Source organism: Bubalus kerabau, chromosome 1 (genome assembly GCF_029407905.1).
Source record: "Bubalus kerabau isolate K-KA32 ecotype Philippines breed swamp buffalo chromosome 1, PCC_UOA_SB_1v2, whole genome shotgun sequence".
Classification (NCBI taxonomy): domain Eukaryota; kingdom Metazoa; phylum Chordata; class Mammalia; order Artiodactyla; family Bovidae; genus Bubalus; species Bubalus kerabau.
This window is the reverse complement of record NC_073624.1, coordinates 113,259,904-113,277,996: the sequence shown is the minus strand read 5'-3', so window position 1 is coordinate 113,277,996 and position 18,093 is coordinate 113,259,904. Positions and strand designations below refer to the sequence as shown.

The window sequence follows — 18,093 nt, the reverse complement described above, 5'->3', positions numbered from 1 at the left end:
CACCTTCACACATTCTACAAATATAAAGGAACATTATTATATTAAACCTTGCAATGGATCTTACTTTAAAAATTATTCTCAGCTAGCATTTCAATCATTTTCACTAATTTTACCTAGGAACGTAAAACACCTGTGCATAAATATTATCTTTTGATTTCATGCTAAATATATGTTAATATTTTAATCAAAAAAAGCAAATTTTTGAAAGATTTTGCTTTGAATAACAGTGTAATAATTTTTAGGAGATTGGAAAGAATATCAGTTTTTTCCATAATATTGTTTTCTAGATCTATTTAAATTAAACTCTCATCCTCTTGCTAGATAAACAACGGAATTATATCTTCAACTTTGGTTGCTGTATTAATTTTCTATTGCTACCAAGATAAACAATCACAAAGTTAATTTTAAAAACAATACATGTTTATATAGTTCTGCAGAAGTCTGAAAAGGCATGAACGGTATGAAAACGCAAAACGATAGGATGTTGAAAGAGGAACTCCCCAGGTCGGTAGGTGCCCAATATGCTACTGGAGATCAGTGGAGAAATAACTCCAGAAAGAAGGAAGGGATGGAGCCAAAGCAAAAACAACACCCAGTTGTGGATGTGACTGGTGATAGAAGCAAGGTCTGATGCTGTAAAGAGCAATATTGCATAGGAACCTGGAATGTCAGGTCCATGAATTAAGGCAAATTGGAAGTAATCAAACAGGAGATGGCAAGAGTGAACGTCGACATTCTAGGAATCAGCGAACTAAAATGGACTGGAATGGGTGAATTTAACTCAGATGACCATTATATCTACTACTGTGGGCAGGAATCCCTTAGAAGAAATGGGGTACCCATCATGGTCAACAAAAGAGTTCAAAATGCAGTAATTGGATGCAATCTCAAAAACAACAGAATGATCTCTGTTTGTTTCCAACGCAAACCATTCAATATCACAGTAATCCAAGTCTATGCCCCAACCAGTAATGCTGAAGAAGCCGAAGTTGAATGGTTCTATAAAGACCTACAAGACCTTTTAGAACTAACAGCCAAAAAAAGATGTCCTTTTCATTATAGGGGACTGGAATGCAAAAGTAGGAAGTCAAGAAACACCTGGAGTAACAGGCAAATTTGGTCTTGGAATACGGAATGAAGCAGGGCAAAGGCTAATAGAGTTTTGCCAAGAGAACGCACTGGTCATAGCAAACACCCTCTTCCAACAACACAAGAGAAGACTCTACACATGGACATCACCAGATGGTCAACACCGAAACCAGACTGATTATATTCTTTGCATCCAAAGATGGAGAAGCTCTATATAGTCAGCAAAAACAAGACGGGGAGATGACTGTGGCTCAGACCATGAACTCCTTATTGCCAAATTCAGACTTAAATTGAAGAAAGTAGGGAAAACCACTAGACAATTCAGGTATGACCTAAATCAAATTCTTTATGTTTATACAGTTGAAGTGAGAAATAGATTTAAGGGACTAGATCTGATAGACAGAGTGCCTGATGAACTATGGACTGAGGTTCGTGACATTGTACAGGAGACAGTGATCAAGACCATCCCCATGGAAAAGAAATGCAAAAAAGCAAAATGGCTGTCTGGGGAGGCCTTACAAATAGCTGTGAAAAGAAGAGAAGCAAAAAGCAAAGGAAAAAAGGGAAGACATAAGCATCTGAGTGCAGAGTTCCAAACAATAGCAAGAAGAGATAAGAAAGACTTACTTAGCTATCAATGCAAAGAAATAGAGGAAAACAACAGAATGGGAAAGATTAGAGATCTCTTCAAGAAAATTAGAGATACCAAGGGAACATTTCATGCAAAGATGGGCTCAATAAAGGACAGAAATGGTATGGACCTAACAGAAGCAGAAGATATTAAGAAGAGGTGGCAAGAATACACAGAAGAACTGTACAAAAAAGATCTTCACAACCCAGATAATCACGATGCTGTGATCACTCACCTAGAGCCAGACATCCTGGAATGTGAAGTCAAATGGTCCTTAGGAAGCATTACTACGAACAAAGCTAGTGGAGGTGATGGAATTCCAGTTGAGCTATTTCAAATCCTGAAAGATGATGCTGTGAAAGTGCTGCACTCAATATGCCAGCAAATTTGGAAAACTCAGCAGTGGCCACAGGACTGGAAAAGGTCAGTTTTCATTCCAATCCCAAAGAAACGCAATGCCAAGGAATGCTCAAACTACCACACAATTGCATTCATCTCACACGCTAGTAAAGCAATGCTCAAAATTCTCCAAGCCAGGCTTCAGCAATACATGAATTGTGAACTTCCAGAAGTTCAAGCTGGTTTTAGAAAAGGCAGAGGAACCAGAGATCAAATTGCCAACATCCCCTGGATCATGGAAAAAGCAAGAGAGTTCCAGAAAACATCTATTTCTGCTTTATTGACTATGCCAAAACCTTTGACTGTGTGGATCACAATAAACTGTGGAAAATTCTGAAAGAGATGGGAACACCAGACCACCTGATCTGCCTCTTGAGAAACCTGTATGCAGGTCAGGAAGCAACAGTTAGAACTGGACATGGAACAACAGACTGCTTCCAAATAGGAAAAGGAGTACGTCAAGGCTGTATACTGTCACCCTGTTTATTTAACTTATATGCAGAGTACATCATGAGAAACGCTGGGCTGGAAGAAGCACAAGCTGGAATCAAGATTGCCGGGAGAAATATCAAGAACCTCAGATATGCAGATGACACCACCCTTATGGCAGAAAGTGAAGAGAAACTAAAAAGCCTCTTGATGAAAGTGAAAGTGGAGAGTGAAACAGTTGGCTTAAAGCTCAACATTCAGAAAACGAAGATCATGGCATCTGGTCCCATCACTTCATGGGAAATAGATGGGAAAGAGTGGAAACAGTTTCAGACTTTATATTTTTAGGCTCCAAAATCACTGCAGATGGTGACTGCAGCCATGAAATTAAAAGACACTCCTTGGAAGGGAAGTTATGACCAACCTAAATAGCATATTCAAAAGCAGAGACATTACTTTGTCAACAAAGGTCTGTCTAGTCACGGCTATGATTTTTCCAGTGGTCATGTATGGATGTGAGAGTTGGACTGTGAAGAAAGCTGAGCACCAAAGAATTGATGCTTTTGAACTGTGGTGTTGGAGAAGACTCTTGAGAGTCCCTTGGACTGCAAGGAGATCCAACCAGTCCATTCTGAAGGAGATCAGCCCTGGGTGTTCTTTGGAAGGAATGATGCTAAAGCTGAAACTCCAGTACTTTGGCCACCTCATGTGAAGAATTGACTCATTGGAAAAGACTCTGATGCTGGGAGAGATTGGGGGCAGGAGGAAAAGGGGACGACAGAGGATGAGATGGCTGGATGGCATCACTGACTTGATGGACATGAGTCTGAGTGAACTCCGGGAGATGGTGATGGACAGGGAGGCCTGGTGTGTGCGATTCATGGGATTGCAAAAAGTGGACAGGACTGAGCAACTGAACTGAACTGTAGAAGTCTGACACAGGTCTCACTTGGCTAAAATCAAGGTGTCAGCAGAGTTGTGTTCCTTTTAGGCAAGAATCCATTGCCTTTTCCAACTTTTATATTTTTTAACTTCTTATTTGGTCTCGGGGAAAAACCAGTTAAGAATGCTGTGATACTGCCAGGTGAATGGTGAAGCCATACACACAAGTGTGTCCGTTCTCCCCCAAACTCCCCTCCCATCCAGGCTGCCACACAACACTGAGCAGAGTTTCACGTGCCACACAGCATGTCCTTGTCGGCTATCCATTTTAAATATGCAGTGTGTGCATGCCCAGCTTCTAGAGGCGACCTGCATTCTGTGGCTGGTGGCCCCTTTCCCCATCTCCAAAGCCAGCAGTGTGGTTTGTCTCTGCACCTGTCTTCTATTGTTACATCTCTTTCTGACCACACCAGGAAAGGGTCTCTGTTTTCTCACATGATTAGACTGGGTCCTCTTAGACAACCCTCTCATCTCAAGATCCTTAACCTTAATTACATTTGCAAAGTCTCTTTTGCTATATAAGGTGGCATATTAACAAATTCTGAGGGTTAGGATATGGATATTTTTGAGGGAAATATCTCTCTGCCTTTTATAATTGTTTCTGTTAGGAACAAAAACCCTAAATTTTATATGAAAGAGGACTGTCAACATATAAAAGTTTGAGGGTGATTTTATTACAGTGTCCTAAAATTCCCCCAAGTTACAACAGCTATTATGACAGAAGGAGGTAGAGTTCAGTTGGACTGATTTCAGACAAAAAGAGAGCCTGACAAATGGTGAGTGAAGGTAGCGGGGGTGACAACAAGACCAGATGATACAGAGTGAAGTAAGCCAGAAAGAGAAACACCAATACAGTATACTCACGCATATATATGGAATTTAGAAAGACGGTAACAATAACCCTGTATACAAGACAGCAAAAGAGACACTGATGTATAGAGCAGTCTTTTGGACTCTGTGGGAGAGGGAGAGGGTGGGAAGATTTGGGAGAATGGCATTGAAACATGTAAAATATCATGTATGAAACGAGATGCCAGTCCAGGTTCGATGCACGATACTGGATGCTTGGGGCTGGTGCACTGGGACGACCCAGAGGGATGGTATGGGGAGGGAGGAGGGTTCAGGATGGGGAACACATGTATACCTGTGGCGGATTCATTTCGATATATGGCAGAACCAATACAATATTGTAAAGTTTAAAAATAAAATAAAATTTAAAAAAAAAGACCAGATGATACACCTGAAAATCATCCAAAATATGGATATGAATCTGCACTCTTTGTAACTGCAGTTTATCGTTGGGCGGGAAGAACCTTCTTTCTAATCTTAGCTCATCATTTTCTAGCACTGAAAAGTTAGAAACATATACTATTAGAGACTAGACAGATATCAGAAAAGAGCTCTTCATTTCTACCACAGTTAGAAAAACAAAAAGATCCCACCCCCTTTTTAGGATAAATTAAACAAATAAAAAGCCAACTGTCCCAAGTCTTGCACCTGTTTCAATAGCAATAGGGATTATCTAAATGGTGTTGAAGGAGGGCTGTCAGTATTTAGATCATGAAGGGTTCCATGAGCACTTGTTCCGGGAACAGAATATAAGCAGTGTAGTCATAGACATATGGAGTTCCTGAGGACAGCAGCCCAACTTTGTAGCTTGCCTATCCCCCTGTGGTATTTACAGGCTTACAAAAACCTAATGGATATTTGGATGCCATGCATGGTATCTAGTAGTTGTACTCAAGAGCAATGGCAACGTTAGGGAGTCTCATTCAGTTCAGTTCAGTTCAGTTCAGTTCAGTCGATCAGTCGTGTCCGACTCTTTGTGACCCCATGAATCGAAGCACGCCAGGCCTCCCTGTCCATCACCAGCTCCCAGAGTTCACCCAGACTCACGTCCATCGAGTCAGTGATGCCATCCAGCCATCTCATCCTCTGTCGTCCCCTTCTCCTCCTGCCCCCAATCCCTCTCAGCATCAGAGTCTTTTCCAATGAGTCAACTCTTTGCATGAGGTGGCCAAAGTACTGGAGTTTCAGCTTTAGCATCATTCCTTCCAAAGAACACTCAGGACTGATCTTTAGAATGGACTGGTTGGATCTCCTTGCAGTCCAAGGGACTCTCGAGAGTCTTCTCCAATACCACAGTTCAAAAGCATCAGTTCTTCGGTGCTCAGCCTTCTTCACAGTCCAACTCTCACATCCATACATGACCACTGGAAAAACCATAGCCTTGATTAGACCGACCTTTGTTGGCAAAGTAATGTCTCTGCTTTTGAATATGCTATCTAGGTTGGTCATAACTTCCCTTCCAAGGAGTAAGCGTCTTTTAATTTCATGACTGCAATAACCATCTGCAGTGATTTGGGAGCCCCAAAAAATAAAGTCTGACACTGTTTCCACTGTTTCCCCATCTATTTCCCATGAAGTGATGGGACCGGATGCCATGATCTTTGTTTTCTGAATGTTGAGTTTTAAGCCAACTTTTTCACTCTCCATTTTCACTTTCATCAAGAGGCTTTTGAGTTCCTCTTCACTTTCTGCCATAAGGGTGGTGTCATCTGCATATCTGAGGTTCTTGATATTTCTCCCGGCAATCTTGATTCCAGCTTGTGTTTCTTCCAGTCCAGTGTTTCTCATGATGTACTCTGCATATAAGTTAAATAAACAGGGTGACAATATACAGCCTTGACGAACTCCTTTTCCTATTTGGAACCAGACTGTTGTTCCATGTCCAGTTCTAACTGTTGCTTCCTGACCTGCATACAAATTTCTCAAGAGGCAGATCAGATGGTCTGGTATTCCCATCTCTTTCAGAATTTTCCACAGTTTCTTGTGATCCACACAGTCAAAGGCTTTGGCATAGTCAATAAAGCAGAAATAGATGTTTTCCTGGAACTCTCTTGCTTTTTCGATGATCCAGTGGATGTTGGCAATTTGATCTCTGGTTCCTCTGCCTTTTCTAAAACCAGCTTGAACATCTGGAAGTTCACGGTTCACAGATTGCTGATGCCTGGCTTGTAGAATTTTGAGCATTACTTTACCAGCATGTGAAATGAGTGCAATTGTGTGGTAGTTTGAGCATTCTTTGGCATTGCCTTTCTTTGGGATTGGAATGAAAACTGACCTTTTCCAGTCCTGTGGCCACTGCTGAGTTTTCCAAATTTGCTGGCATATTGAGTGCAGCTCTTTCACAGCATCATCTTTCAGGATTTGAAATAGCTCAACTGGAATTCCATCACCTCCACTAGCTTTGTTCGTAGTGATGCTTTCTAAGGCCCACTTGACTTCACATTCCAGGATGTCTGGCTCTAGGTCAGTGATCACACCATCGTGATTATCTGGGTCATGAAGATCTTTTTTGTACAGTTCTTCTGTGTATTCTTGCCATCTCTTTTTAATACCTTCTGCTTCTTTTAGGTCCATACCATTTCTGTCCTTTATCGAGCCCATCTTTGCATGAAATGTTCCCTTGGTATCTCTAATTTTCTTGAAGAGATCTCTAATCTTTCCCATTCTGTTGTTTTCCTCTATTTCTTTGCATTGATCGCTGAAGAAGGCTTTCTTATCCCTTCTTGCTATTCTTTGGAACCCTGTATTCAGATGCTTATATCTTTCCTTTTCTCCTTTGCTTTTCGCTTCTCTTCTTTTCACAGCTAATTGTAAGCCCTCCTCAGACAGCCATTTTGGTTTTTTGCATTTCTTTTCCATGGGGATGGTGTTGATCCCTGGGAGTCTCATTACTGCCTATTTTATCATTTCCATAAAATTATGTCTTGTCACACAATGACCAGGATTTCTAAACCATTAAGAAGCTAAACTGACAAGAATTTGCTTTGTGGACCAGTCCCTAAAACAGAGCAAATCTAAGTATGCAGAGTTCTACTTTACAGAAGAGGTGATCCTTACTATAAAAAATGTGTTTGTCCTTAAAGCATGGGTGTGTCTCATAGTTAGGTGGGTATATTTCCATTAAGAAGTCTCAGCCATACTTAGCGAGACAGGAGCAAGGTCTAGGTTCCCAAAGAAGTTGCTAGTGGACTAATCAAGAGATTAGGGCCATCTCCAAAGGGACCAGAATCCAGGGCAAGACTTCAACCAGAGGACACTTATGAAATCAAGCCAGTCAAAGAGTGGATGAAAATGAAGAAGAGTAGAGAAATTGGAGAATTAATGTAAGACTTTGGATGGCTGGACAAAGAAGATGCTCAAATGTGACCACCTGGGGTACATACACTGTTGGGCTTAGACAGTCAAGATTTAATCCAGGCACAAACGTTGAAAAAGAGGACTTCTGACAACCTGTGGAGTGGGATAAAATATTTGCAAACCATATGTCAGATAAGGGGCTAACATCAAAAATATATAAGAAACTCATACACCTCAACAGCAACAAAGAAAAGTAGAATTTTTTTTAATCCAATTAAAAATGGGCAGAGGTTACGAATGATATTTTTTCAGAGAAGATACACAAATTACCAACAGATCCAGGAAAAAATGGATGATTAGTGATTAGATCCAGTGCTAATCATCACTAATAATCAGGGCAGTAAAAATCAAAGCCACACCTACTAGAATAGCTATCATCAGCAAGACAAGAAGTACAAGCGCTCAAGATGTGAAGAAAAGGGGACCCTCATGCACTGTTGGTGGGAACATAAGTTGGTACAGCCACTATGGAAAACAGTATGGAGTTTCCTCAAGATAAATTAAAAACAGAGATACCGTATGATGCAGCAATTCCACTCCTGGGTATGCATCTGAAGTACAGGAAATCACTATCTCAAAAAGATGTGCGCAGCCCCATGTCCGCTGCAGCATTACTCACAGTTGCCAAGACATGCAAGCAACCTATATGTTTGTCAACTGATAAATGGATAATGAAAGTGTGATATATATGACAGAATATTATTCAGCCACACAAAGAAAAGAAGACAACATGGATGGACTTCAAGGGCATTATGCTAAGACAAGCCAGATAGAGAAAGACAAATGCTGTATTACCTCCCTTTTATGTGGATGTGGAATCTATTTTTTAAAAAGAAAGACTCCTAGAAGCAGAAAGTAGAATAGTGATTGCCAGGGACTGAGGAGCAAGGGAAGTGAGGAGTTGTTGATCAAGGGGTACAAACTTCTAGTTATAAGATGAGTAAGTTCTGGGGATCTAATGGACAGCATGCTGACAATGTTGTGTTCTATACTTGAAAGTTGCTAATAAGATAGTAGAGCTTAAATGTTCTTACTACCAAAAAAAGTCATAATTATGTGAACTGACAGTTGTGTTAACTAACCTTATTGTGGTAATCACTTCTCATATGTGCGTCAAGTCATCACATTGTACACCTTAAACTTACACAGTGTTATGTGTCAACTATATCTCAATAAATCTGGGAAGAAAAAAAGAGAAAAAGACCTTTGAGTTCCTGCCAGTCTTGGTTATGATTAAGCTGGGAATTTTGGCTATAAAGTAAGTGGTTTTGGTGTCTGTATCAGGAGGAATCTGCAAAGGCAAAGCCTCCCTCTGCCTATTCATACCGCCCCAAACCTGCTCCTGTTCCAGCCCTCTGTAGGGGTCATGAAGTTATAGAATACCTCTGAATTGGGGTGCAAATGGCAGATTCTGCTTTTGACAGTGTTACCTCCCTGACCTCACCACCCCCCTCTCTCCCCCTTGCCTTCTTGATTGACAAACAGGAGGAAAGGCGAGCGGCTTAGGGCTCTGATGTACGGTTCCTTCTGGCTGGTTCAAGCTGCCCCCACACCTTCAGATGACTGACTCCTTCCTGTTACTCGGTTGTTAGCTCAAACCTGGCCCCCTCAGTCAGTGAGAACCTAGCTAATCACTTGTTCTGTGTCACCTTGTTCTCCTGTAGGCGTTGGTCACATCAGAAATCATGTTGAAATCTGAAAGGATCTTGGTTTTTAATTTGCTTGCTCAAATGGCAGATGCACAAGGACTTTTCTTGTCATATACTGTGTTAAAGGAATAAACGTATAATCACCATGCTTGTCTTGCAAAAGCCTGTGCCTTAGGTTGATGGCGGAGAAGGCGATGGCACCCCACTCCAGTACTCTTGCCTGGAAAATCCCATGGATGGAGGAGCCTGGAAGGCTGCAATCCATGGGGTCGCTGAGGGTCGGACACGACTGAGCGACTTCACTTTCACTTTTCACTTTCATGCATTGGAGAAGGAAATGGCAACCCACTCCAGTGTTCTTGCCTGGAGAATCCCAGGGACCGGGGAGCCTAGTGGGCTGCCGTCTATGGGGTCGCACAGAGTCGGACACGACTGAAGTGACTTGGCAGCAGCAGCAGTAGGCTGATGGAGTTTCCACACATGAACACAGGACCCATCAACGCAGATTTGGGAGTGTTTAGTACCGTGGTATTTTGTCAGTGCCAAGGCACAACTGGAGGCTTGACCATCTTTATACTGTGTAAGGGGCTGCGATGGAGGAGACGGGGAGCTTGGTAGGCAAGCCAGGTCTCTGTACCAAAACGCTGGTTGCCTGAGAGCAGCAGGCTTTTCTCATTTTCCTCTTCATTGGCAAGTATTCACAGCGTACTTTTTTAACTGACCAACTATTTAGTTGACACACTTGGTTTCTCATTTCTTGGTCTGGCTTTTAAAGATATTCTTCATTTTGATTAAAATCTTAATTGCAAGCCCCTTGACTGGATGTAATATTAAAAACAAAAAATGCAGACTACACGTATTTAAGTAATCTGGGCTCTGGGGCAATGGGAAGACAGAGAAGTAAAGGTAAGGAGACCCAGATTATTAGGCCCTAAATAAGTTCCACTTATTTATTCAACAAAAATTGAATACTTCTGGGTACTGTTTAGTAAATTCAATTAGTGAGTATGGCAGACAAATTTTCTGTCCTTCAGAAGTTATGTTCTACTGGAGGATTGGAAGAGGGGTATAAAACCACCTTCTCTGGTCTGCAGCTGTATGTTCTAAAAGTACATGGGCATTAGAGTAGAATATCTGTAAAGTTTTTTTACAGCTCTCCATGTTCTGAAAGAAAGGAAAGAAATTTTGGAAGGCATGGCAGGGGAGTAAAATCATGGATGATTTAAAATTTCTTCCTCTTTTTGTTAATCATTGCCCCCTGATATTTTTATATAATGAACATGCATTGCCTATCAGATGGAAAAATGTTTCAGGAAACAGTAGATTTTACTATCAAACTTGGGCATTGGTTCTTGATAACCTGTAGGGAGGTCATTCATCTGTTATGCGAACCATCTTATCCCTCCATTGACTTACCTAGCAATGAGACTTGGGAAACTGCTAAGGGGGTCTTTGCCCTGCTCCTTTTCTTATTACTTTTAGGGGTGCTACCAGCTTATTTGCTTTTCCTTGAACCCTTGAAGCTCTTTTCTACCTAGAAATGTTCTGGCACAGATCCTGGATATCTCTCACATACACACACACACTCAGACACATAGCCTCTTCTCACCCTTCAATATTCACATCTCACTTTCAGTGTTCCCTCTGCAGAAAGGTCTTACCTAAGTGATCTAACTATATGATTCCATTCCTCCCTTATCCTTACCATACCACCCTGGGAGTCTCTATCATACATCAATCTGCTCTTTTCTTCCAGAGCACTCTTCTCAAGCTATAATTTCACATGTATTTTTCTTCAAGTTCATTGTCTATTTCTCCCACAAGTCTGAAGTTCTATCCTGAAAACAGGGATGGTCTGGTTTGTTTACAGCTATATCCCTAGGGCCCATTATTGTTTGAGCAAATGAATAAGTGAAAGAACAAAAAGGCTTCTTTGTCCTCTCTGTCAAGAGTTTTATTCCATGCAGCCAGTTTCTTGCCAGCTTACAAGAGCCAACTGCTAAATTTTCAGGAATTTACTAAGCCAGTTGTTAAACATTTAGCTTGAAATTGGCCATGCTGAGAATATTTATACCATGAACATTAGCAAAAGCTACGTCAAGACTTTTTTTTCCCCAAAAAGGAGGTTTGCCAGCACACCACTGTTCTCATCTCCTAAATCCAACTACAAACATTGAGATATCATGACCGAAAATACATGGCCCATAGGTTACTTAAAATCTTTCAACAAGAAACACTTGAAATTTTTAAAAATACTAAATGTATGCTACACAATTACTTTCCTATATGAAACACTTACTTTTTATAAACTCAATTATAATCTAAAATATATGTCTCTGATCTCCTAAAGTTTTTATTTCTATTTTTCAGATCCTTATGTGAAGATTCATCTGATGCAGAATGGCAAGAGGCTGAAGAAGAAAAAGACAACAATTAAAAAGAATACACTTAACCCCTACTACAATGAGTCATTCAGCTTTGAAGTACCCTTTGAGCAAATCCAGGTAATGTAAAACATATTTTGTCTTCCCCTTCGATTTCATTTCTTCAGACCACATAAATTAAACACACAGACCTTGTAAACTCTCAGTGCACATGTCTCTACTCGAACTGCCAACCTTACTCCATGTACATTAGATGCTCAAGCTACGTGAAGAGGGAAATGATGAAATACACATCATAGGATACGCTGCTTCATCAGCAAAAGCAGCAGCATTCTGGTGAGCAGAAATAAAGTAGGAAAGAGAACACCAACAGAACAACTCTGCTCATTCAAAAAGTACATCCACAACAGTTAAAAGGTCAAGAAAAAATGAGCTTTAACTTTTGACTCTCAAGCCACAGTATTTCTCATTATCACCTCTTTGTAGCAAAAAAAAATTTTTTAAGTGAGAAAATAAATATCTTTGTTGATGCTAGATATGCAGCATAATTAATCTTTTACCAGTAGAAAAATTAGGCCAAGTTGTATTAAATTAATTAATTTCATTGTTTAAATTGTTTAAATTCAGATTCCTGTTTCTGAGTTGGAATGGATGGTTATTTTTGTAAAGATGGTACCTTAATTTGCTAGATAATATTTATTATGATTGGAAGTATTCTATTAAAAGACCCTGCAGTTAATAGGTTCAAAATAGGATCTACATGTAGCCACAGAGATAGCATATGATCTTACTACTTAGGGCTTCCCTTGTGGCTCAGCTGGTAAAGAACCTGCCTGCAATGCGGGAGACCTGGGTTCGATCCCTGGGTTGGGAAGATTCCCTGGAGAAGGCAAAGGCTACCCACTCCAGTATCCTGGTTTAGAGACTTCCATGGACTGCATAGCCCATGGGGTCACAAAGAGTTGGACACAACTGAGCAACTTTCACTTATTACTTAGCAATTCTTAAATATGTTTAGGTTTTCTTACCTCATAGCCCATAGTTAGGCTATTGGATACAAAGTTCACATCCACTAATTATAGGGTATTTTTACTAAGCTTTAATGGGTGGCAGAGAGTCAAATTGGTTAAAGCAACACTATTTTTAACCTTTATAAAATATTTGATGTGGGTCTATCTTTTCAGTCCTATGGAAATTTGCTCGTGACTTGAAGGAAAGATGAAGGGTGGGCAATTAAAAACTACAGCATGGAACTTTCTATAGGTTCAGAATCACAAAAGTCAGCAAATAGTCTTCAGTTGCATATTTTTACTTTTAATCCATTCTTAAAATACAGTACTGTAAGAATGAATCACTCTTTTATTCCATGAAGAAAGTTAATATAATAGCTACATTTATTGTATACTTATTTGGTACATAGGCCCAAGGTACATACTTATGCACTCTACCTTCGTAAGCTCATTTAATCCTTATGCTGTGAAAGAGGCACCATTATTACCCCAGTTTTATACACATATAAGGAAACTGGGGACTTCCCTGGTGGTCCAGGGGTTAAGAATCCAACTGCCAATGCAGGGGACACAGGGCCGATCCCTGGTGCAGGATGATTCTACCTGCCACAGGGCAACTAAGCCCATGAGCGGCAGCTACTGAAGCCGCACGCTTGAGTCCGTTCTCCGGGACAAGAGCAGCCACTGCAATGAGAAGCCCTCGCGCCACAACTCACGAGTAGCCCCCACCTGCCAGAACTAGGGAAAGCCAGCACGCAGCAGCGAGGACTCAGCACAGCCAGTAAAGAAATAAACAAGAAAAGGAAACTGAGGCTCATATGTAAAACAGGAATAATAACAGAACCCAGGCGAAGCGAGAAGCATGTAGAAGCATCTGCAACAGTGTTAAGCACATTCGAACACTCAGGATGTGGTTCCCACCATTACTATTCACAATACTAATATTATCTTCTCTTCAAATCAGCATTTTATTAGAAAATGGATCTAGCAGTAAGGTTAAAGCACTATGTAAAGCAGCATGGTCCAACAGAACTCTGTACGCGTGGGAATGTCGGTGTTGTCCAGTACGGCGGCCACCAGCCGTAGGTGGGCCACGAGCAGCTTACCTGCTAGTGTGACAGGGGACTTCGATTTTAATTTATTTAAACTTAATCAGCTACCTGTGGGGGAGGAAACGGCAACCCTGCCTGGAGAATCCCATGGACAGAGGAGCCTGGCAGGCCATCGTCCATAGGGTCGCAGAGAGTCGGACACGACTGAAGCGACTAAGCAAGCGCCTGTGGCTAGAAGCTACTGTATAATATAGGCCAGTTTTTTAACTGCCAATAATCCCACCATCCTCACATCAGTTCACAGTTTTTATATAACCTTTCTTATATATATTTCCACATGTCAGCAGATTGTACACACTTACTTACTTTCCATAGCTATTCTACAAGTAAATGACATTGCAGAAGATTCCACGTCCCTAGTCACTTGTTTACTGGTCTGAACCAGTGAGCTCACTGCTTTGGACCCGCTGGCAAATTAAGACATCCAAAATTTCTCTGACAATTTATTTTGCAGTATTTATTTGATGAACTCTTTTTTTTTTTTTTTTTAGTTCTGAGACATTAGTCCTATGGAAATTAACACCTCCTGGCATTTTGTGCTTTAATTCCACAAAACTATTTAAGGCAGGACATTGCAATAAAAAATCCGATTGTAAATCTATTCCTTTGAGCTATAATTCTATACATTAAAAGAAAAAATACATGTCCCTTTTCAGCTATAAATTTCAGCAAATGCAAATGTATTGAAAAATGAAGCACGTTAGAAACAAGATGTGTGCTGGGTTTCTGGGGCAGCCTTTCAGAGAAGATAACATTTTGTCAGGACAGAGAGAGCCTGATACAGAGTCCATGAGGCATGAAAATAATGAGCATGCCTTTGACTGTATCCTGTCTTCTCCGTTCTTTGAGTCAATTTGCTCTTTTTTCTCATTTTTCCCCCCAAGAGGCTGCTTACCTAAGCTTTGCACTTCCCAAGAGAAAATAATTGAGCATTTAACATGCTGTGATAGGGACTTAGGTTTCATTTATCCTGAGGTTATAAGAGTGTCTTTCTGCCTCTATCTACATGAAACATGAAAGAAGAAAATATACTGATTCCCCAAATGACATGAAAATGTAGCAAACCATCCCTCTACTCCCCCAAAATGTATATGCTACATACACAGCTGGAAAGTCCCTTATAAGGATATTTTGTCCTGGTTGCTACTAATCAATACGTTCCTGCTGCTGCTGCTGCTAAGTCGCTTCAGTCGTGTCCGACTCTGTGCGACCCCATAGATGGAAGCCCACCAGGCTCCCCCGTCCCTGGGATTCTCCAGGCAAGAACACTGGAGTGGGTTGCCATTTCCTTCTCCACAATACACTCCTAGGTGAAACCAAAACTCACTCCAACTATTCACTCCAACCTCCAAAACCCTTGTTCCCTTTGTCCACGATGCCCCTAGTGTCTCTGCCCCCAGATGGCATCCAGATAAATCACTTGGGAGAAGTGCTCAGAACCACCATGATGCTGTTCTTGGTCCCAAATGCCATCCAGTAAACAGGTCTTTCTCTTGGTAATGGAATCAATCACACTGCACAAAATGGAAATGTGCTTCCTTTACTGCCCGTGTGGCGCATTCTACATTCTCGATTCCACTTTCAGAAGTGATCTTTTTTCTCTGATCTGAAGCTCTGTGTGGGCGCCTCTCTCAGGACGTTCGTACAGAATGCGATCCTCAGACAATAGAGCAGTAAAGGGCCACAGCTGGGCAGGATCTTCATTTGGCCCTGGCTTCCATCGTTACATTTTCTGCTTCTTTTGACTCTGGCCACCAAACGTTATAAATTCCACTTTACTCTAAATTTGTCCTTTATCTTTTCCCTTGGTTTCTAGATTGGAACCATTGCCTATTTTGACTAAGCAAATCAGTTACTTAGAAAGAACTAAGATGTACTTTTAGAAAGCGTTTCTTTCATGTCAAATTGGCATAGGTTTTCTTTTACCAGTTAAAAAAGTAAGGCATTAAATACACCATCACAATATTTCTCAGCCATTAAAAAGAAGGAAATAATGCCATTTAAAAAGAAGGAAATAATGCCATTTGAAATAACATGGAGGGACCTAGCATGTCATGCTGAATAAAGTAAGTCACACAGAAAAGAAGAAATATCATACGACATCCCTTCTATGTGGAATCTAAAAAGAAATGATACAAACGAACTTGCCAAACAGAAAGAAACAGACTTAGAAAACAAACTTAGGGCTTCCGGGGGGAAGGGATAATTAGGGACTTTGGGAAGGTCATGAACATACAGCCATATTCAAAATGGATAACCAACAAGGACCTGCTATATAGCACATGGAACTCTGCTCAGTGTTACGTGCCAACCTGGATGGGAGGGGGTTTAGAGGAGAATGAATACATGTGTATGTGTGGCTGTGTCCCTTTGCTACTCACCTGAAACTATCACAGCATTGTTAATCAGCTATACCCCAGTGCAAAATAATAAGTTTAAAGCTTGGAAAAAATAAAATAAACCCTCACAACCTAATGGAATCACTGGAGTAAATCTTGTCAGCCTAAAGGGTTATTTCCATTTGATACCAATGCTGGATACACAGTTACTTCATTTTTATTGAGAGAATTTATGAATGAGAAAAAATATCTTTAGTTAATTACTACTTATTGAAGACTTTCCCTCTATTGTCACACTTTATACTCACAATAACCACTGATTAGCTGAAATTCTACAGTAGTTTTAAATAAAACTATGCTGGCTCTTCCCACCTGAAATAGGATTGCAGTATATGGTTGCCTTGAAAACTGTAACCCCCCCTCCCCCAAAAATGATCTGAGTACTAATGTCAGAAATTTTGTTGATAAAACAATGGAAACAAATGGATTTAACAGTGAACACAAGTTGACACGGGCAGCGTGGCATGGTATTTTACAAGATGAACTCCGGAAACATATAAGAAATGAACACTCATTTCTTATATGACTTCAGGCAGGTGATTTAACTCCTCTGAGCTTTAGCATCTTATCTGCATGACAGCAGGTAACAGGATCTAATGTAACTGAGCAGTTCACATGACAGTCTTAGAACTGTGCCAAAACGAACATTTATTAAATATTTTGAAGATGCTGATGATGTAATAATGACAAGAGGGACTGGACTTGTGTATGTTCCAAGTCATTTTCAGCCTCGTCCTGGTACTGGCAGATTGGTTCTTCTTATCTCCCAATTGCTTGGATCTCAAGGAAGCTTGGTGGTAGGACTGTATCTCTAGAGCTGGGTGATTCATGTTTATTTTGTGTCTTCTCTCAGAAAGTGCAAGTGGTGGTAACTGTTTTGGACTATGACAAGATTGGCAAGAACGATGCCATCGGCAAAGTGTTCGTGGGCTACAACAGCACCGGGGCGGAGCTGCGACACTGGTCAGACATGCTGGCCAACCCCCGGCGCCCCATCGCCCAGTGGCACACCCTGCAGGCAGAGGAGGAGGTTGACGCCATGCTGGCAGTCAAGAAGTAAGGGGAGAAGAAGCCTTTCTGTGTTCGCCCACATAGTGCTCTTTAGCCAGTATCTGTAAATACCTCAGTAATATGGGTCCTTTCGTTTTTCCAGCCATGCATTCCTAACACAATTCAGTGGTACTTCGAACCCTGTTTTAATTTGCACAAATTTAAATGTAGAGAGCCCCAAAGCCCTTCATCATACCACTGCCCTCCAAATCTACTCTTCTTTTAAGCAATATGATGTGTAGATAGAGCATGACGGAAATTCTTTATTGTATCACACCGTTGTACATACCAGTATGCTAAAGATTTATTTCTAGTTTGTGCATTTGTATGTTGTAAGCGTTTCCTAATCTGTGTATATCTAGATGTTTTTAATAAGATGTTCTATTTTAAACTATGTAAATTGACTGAGATATAGGAGAGCTGATAATATATTATACGGTAAATAGAGTATCATCTGCATTCCAGCAATCGCAACTTGTAAGGCACTAGTACAGTGAAGCTGACATCTTAAAGGACAACTTAAACCTGAGCTTCTATTGAATCTATGAGCACCAAGATACGCCTGCACCACAGATTTGGTGGGTGAATCCAATTTTGTAGAATTTCTTCACAGGCAAACTAGCATGATCTGAGCAGCATCCAGCCTGACCTCCAGGAAGCACAGCCACAAACAGAATAGCATCCGTCTGTGCATATCTACAGAGCTCAAGTCAGAGCTTCACTCTGACATTCACGGAAGCAACTGACCAGTGGTCGATGATTCCATGTTACTGCACATAGAGTGACGACATGA

The 18,093-nt window shown here is 40.9% G+C and overlaps 1 protein-coding gene across 2 annotated transcripts in view; it reads left to right on the top strand.

The window, feature by feature from the left end:
• Window positions 1-18,066, top strand: part of SYT1 (synaptotagmin 1) — a 230,662-nt gene extending 212,596 nt beyond the window's left edge. For both annotated transcript variants that reach the window (XM_055587097.1, XM_055587092.1), the window contains exons 7-8: window positions 11,716-11,849; window positions 17,104-18,066. In XM_055587097.1, coding sequence (XP_055443072.1) covers window positions 11,716-11,849; window positions 17,104-17,310 — 341 coding nt within the window. In that variant the 3' untranslated portion in view covers window positions 17,311-18,066. The remainder of the gene's footprint in view (window positions 1-11,715; window positions 11,850-17,103) is intronic.
• The last annotated feature ends 27 nt before the right edge of the window (window positions 18,067-18,093 follow it).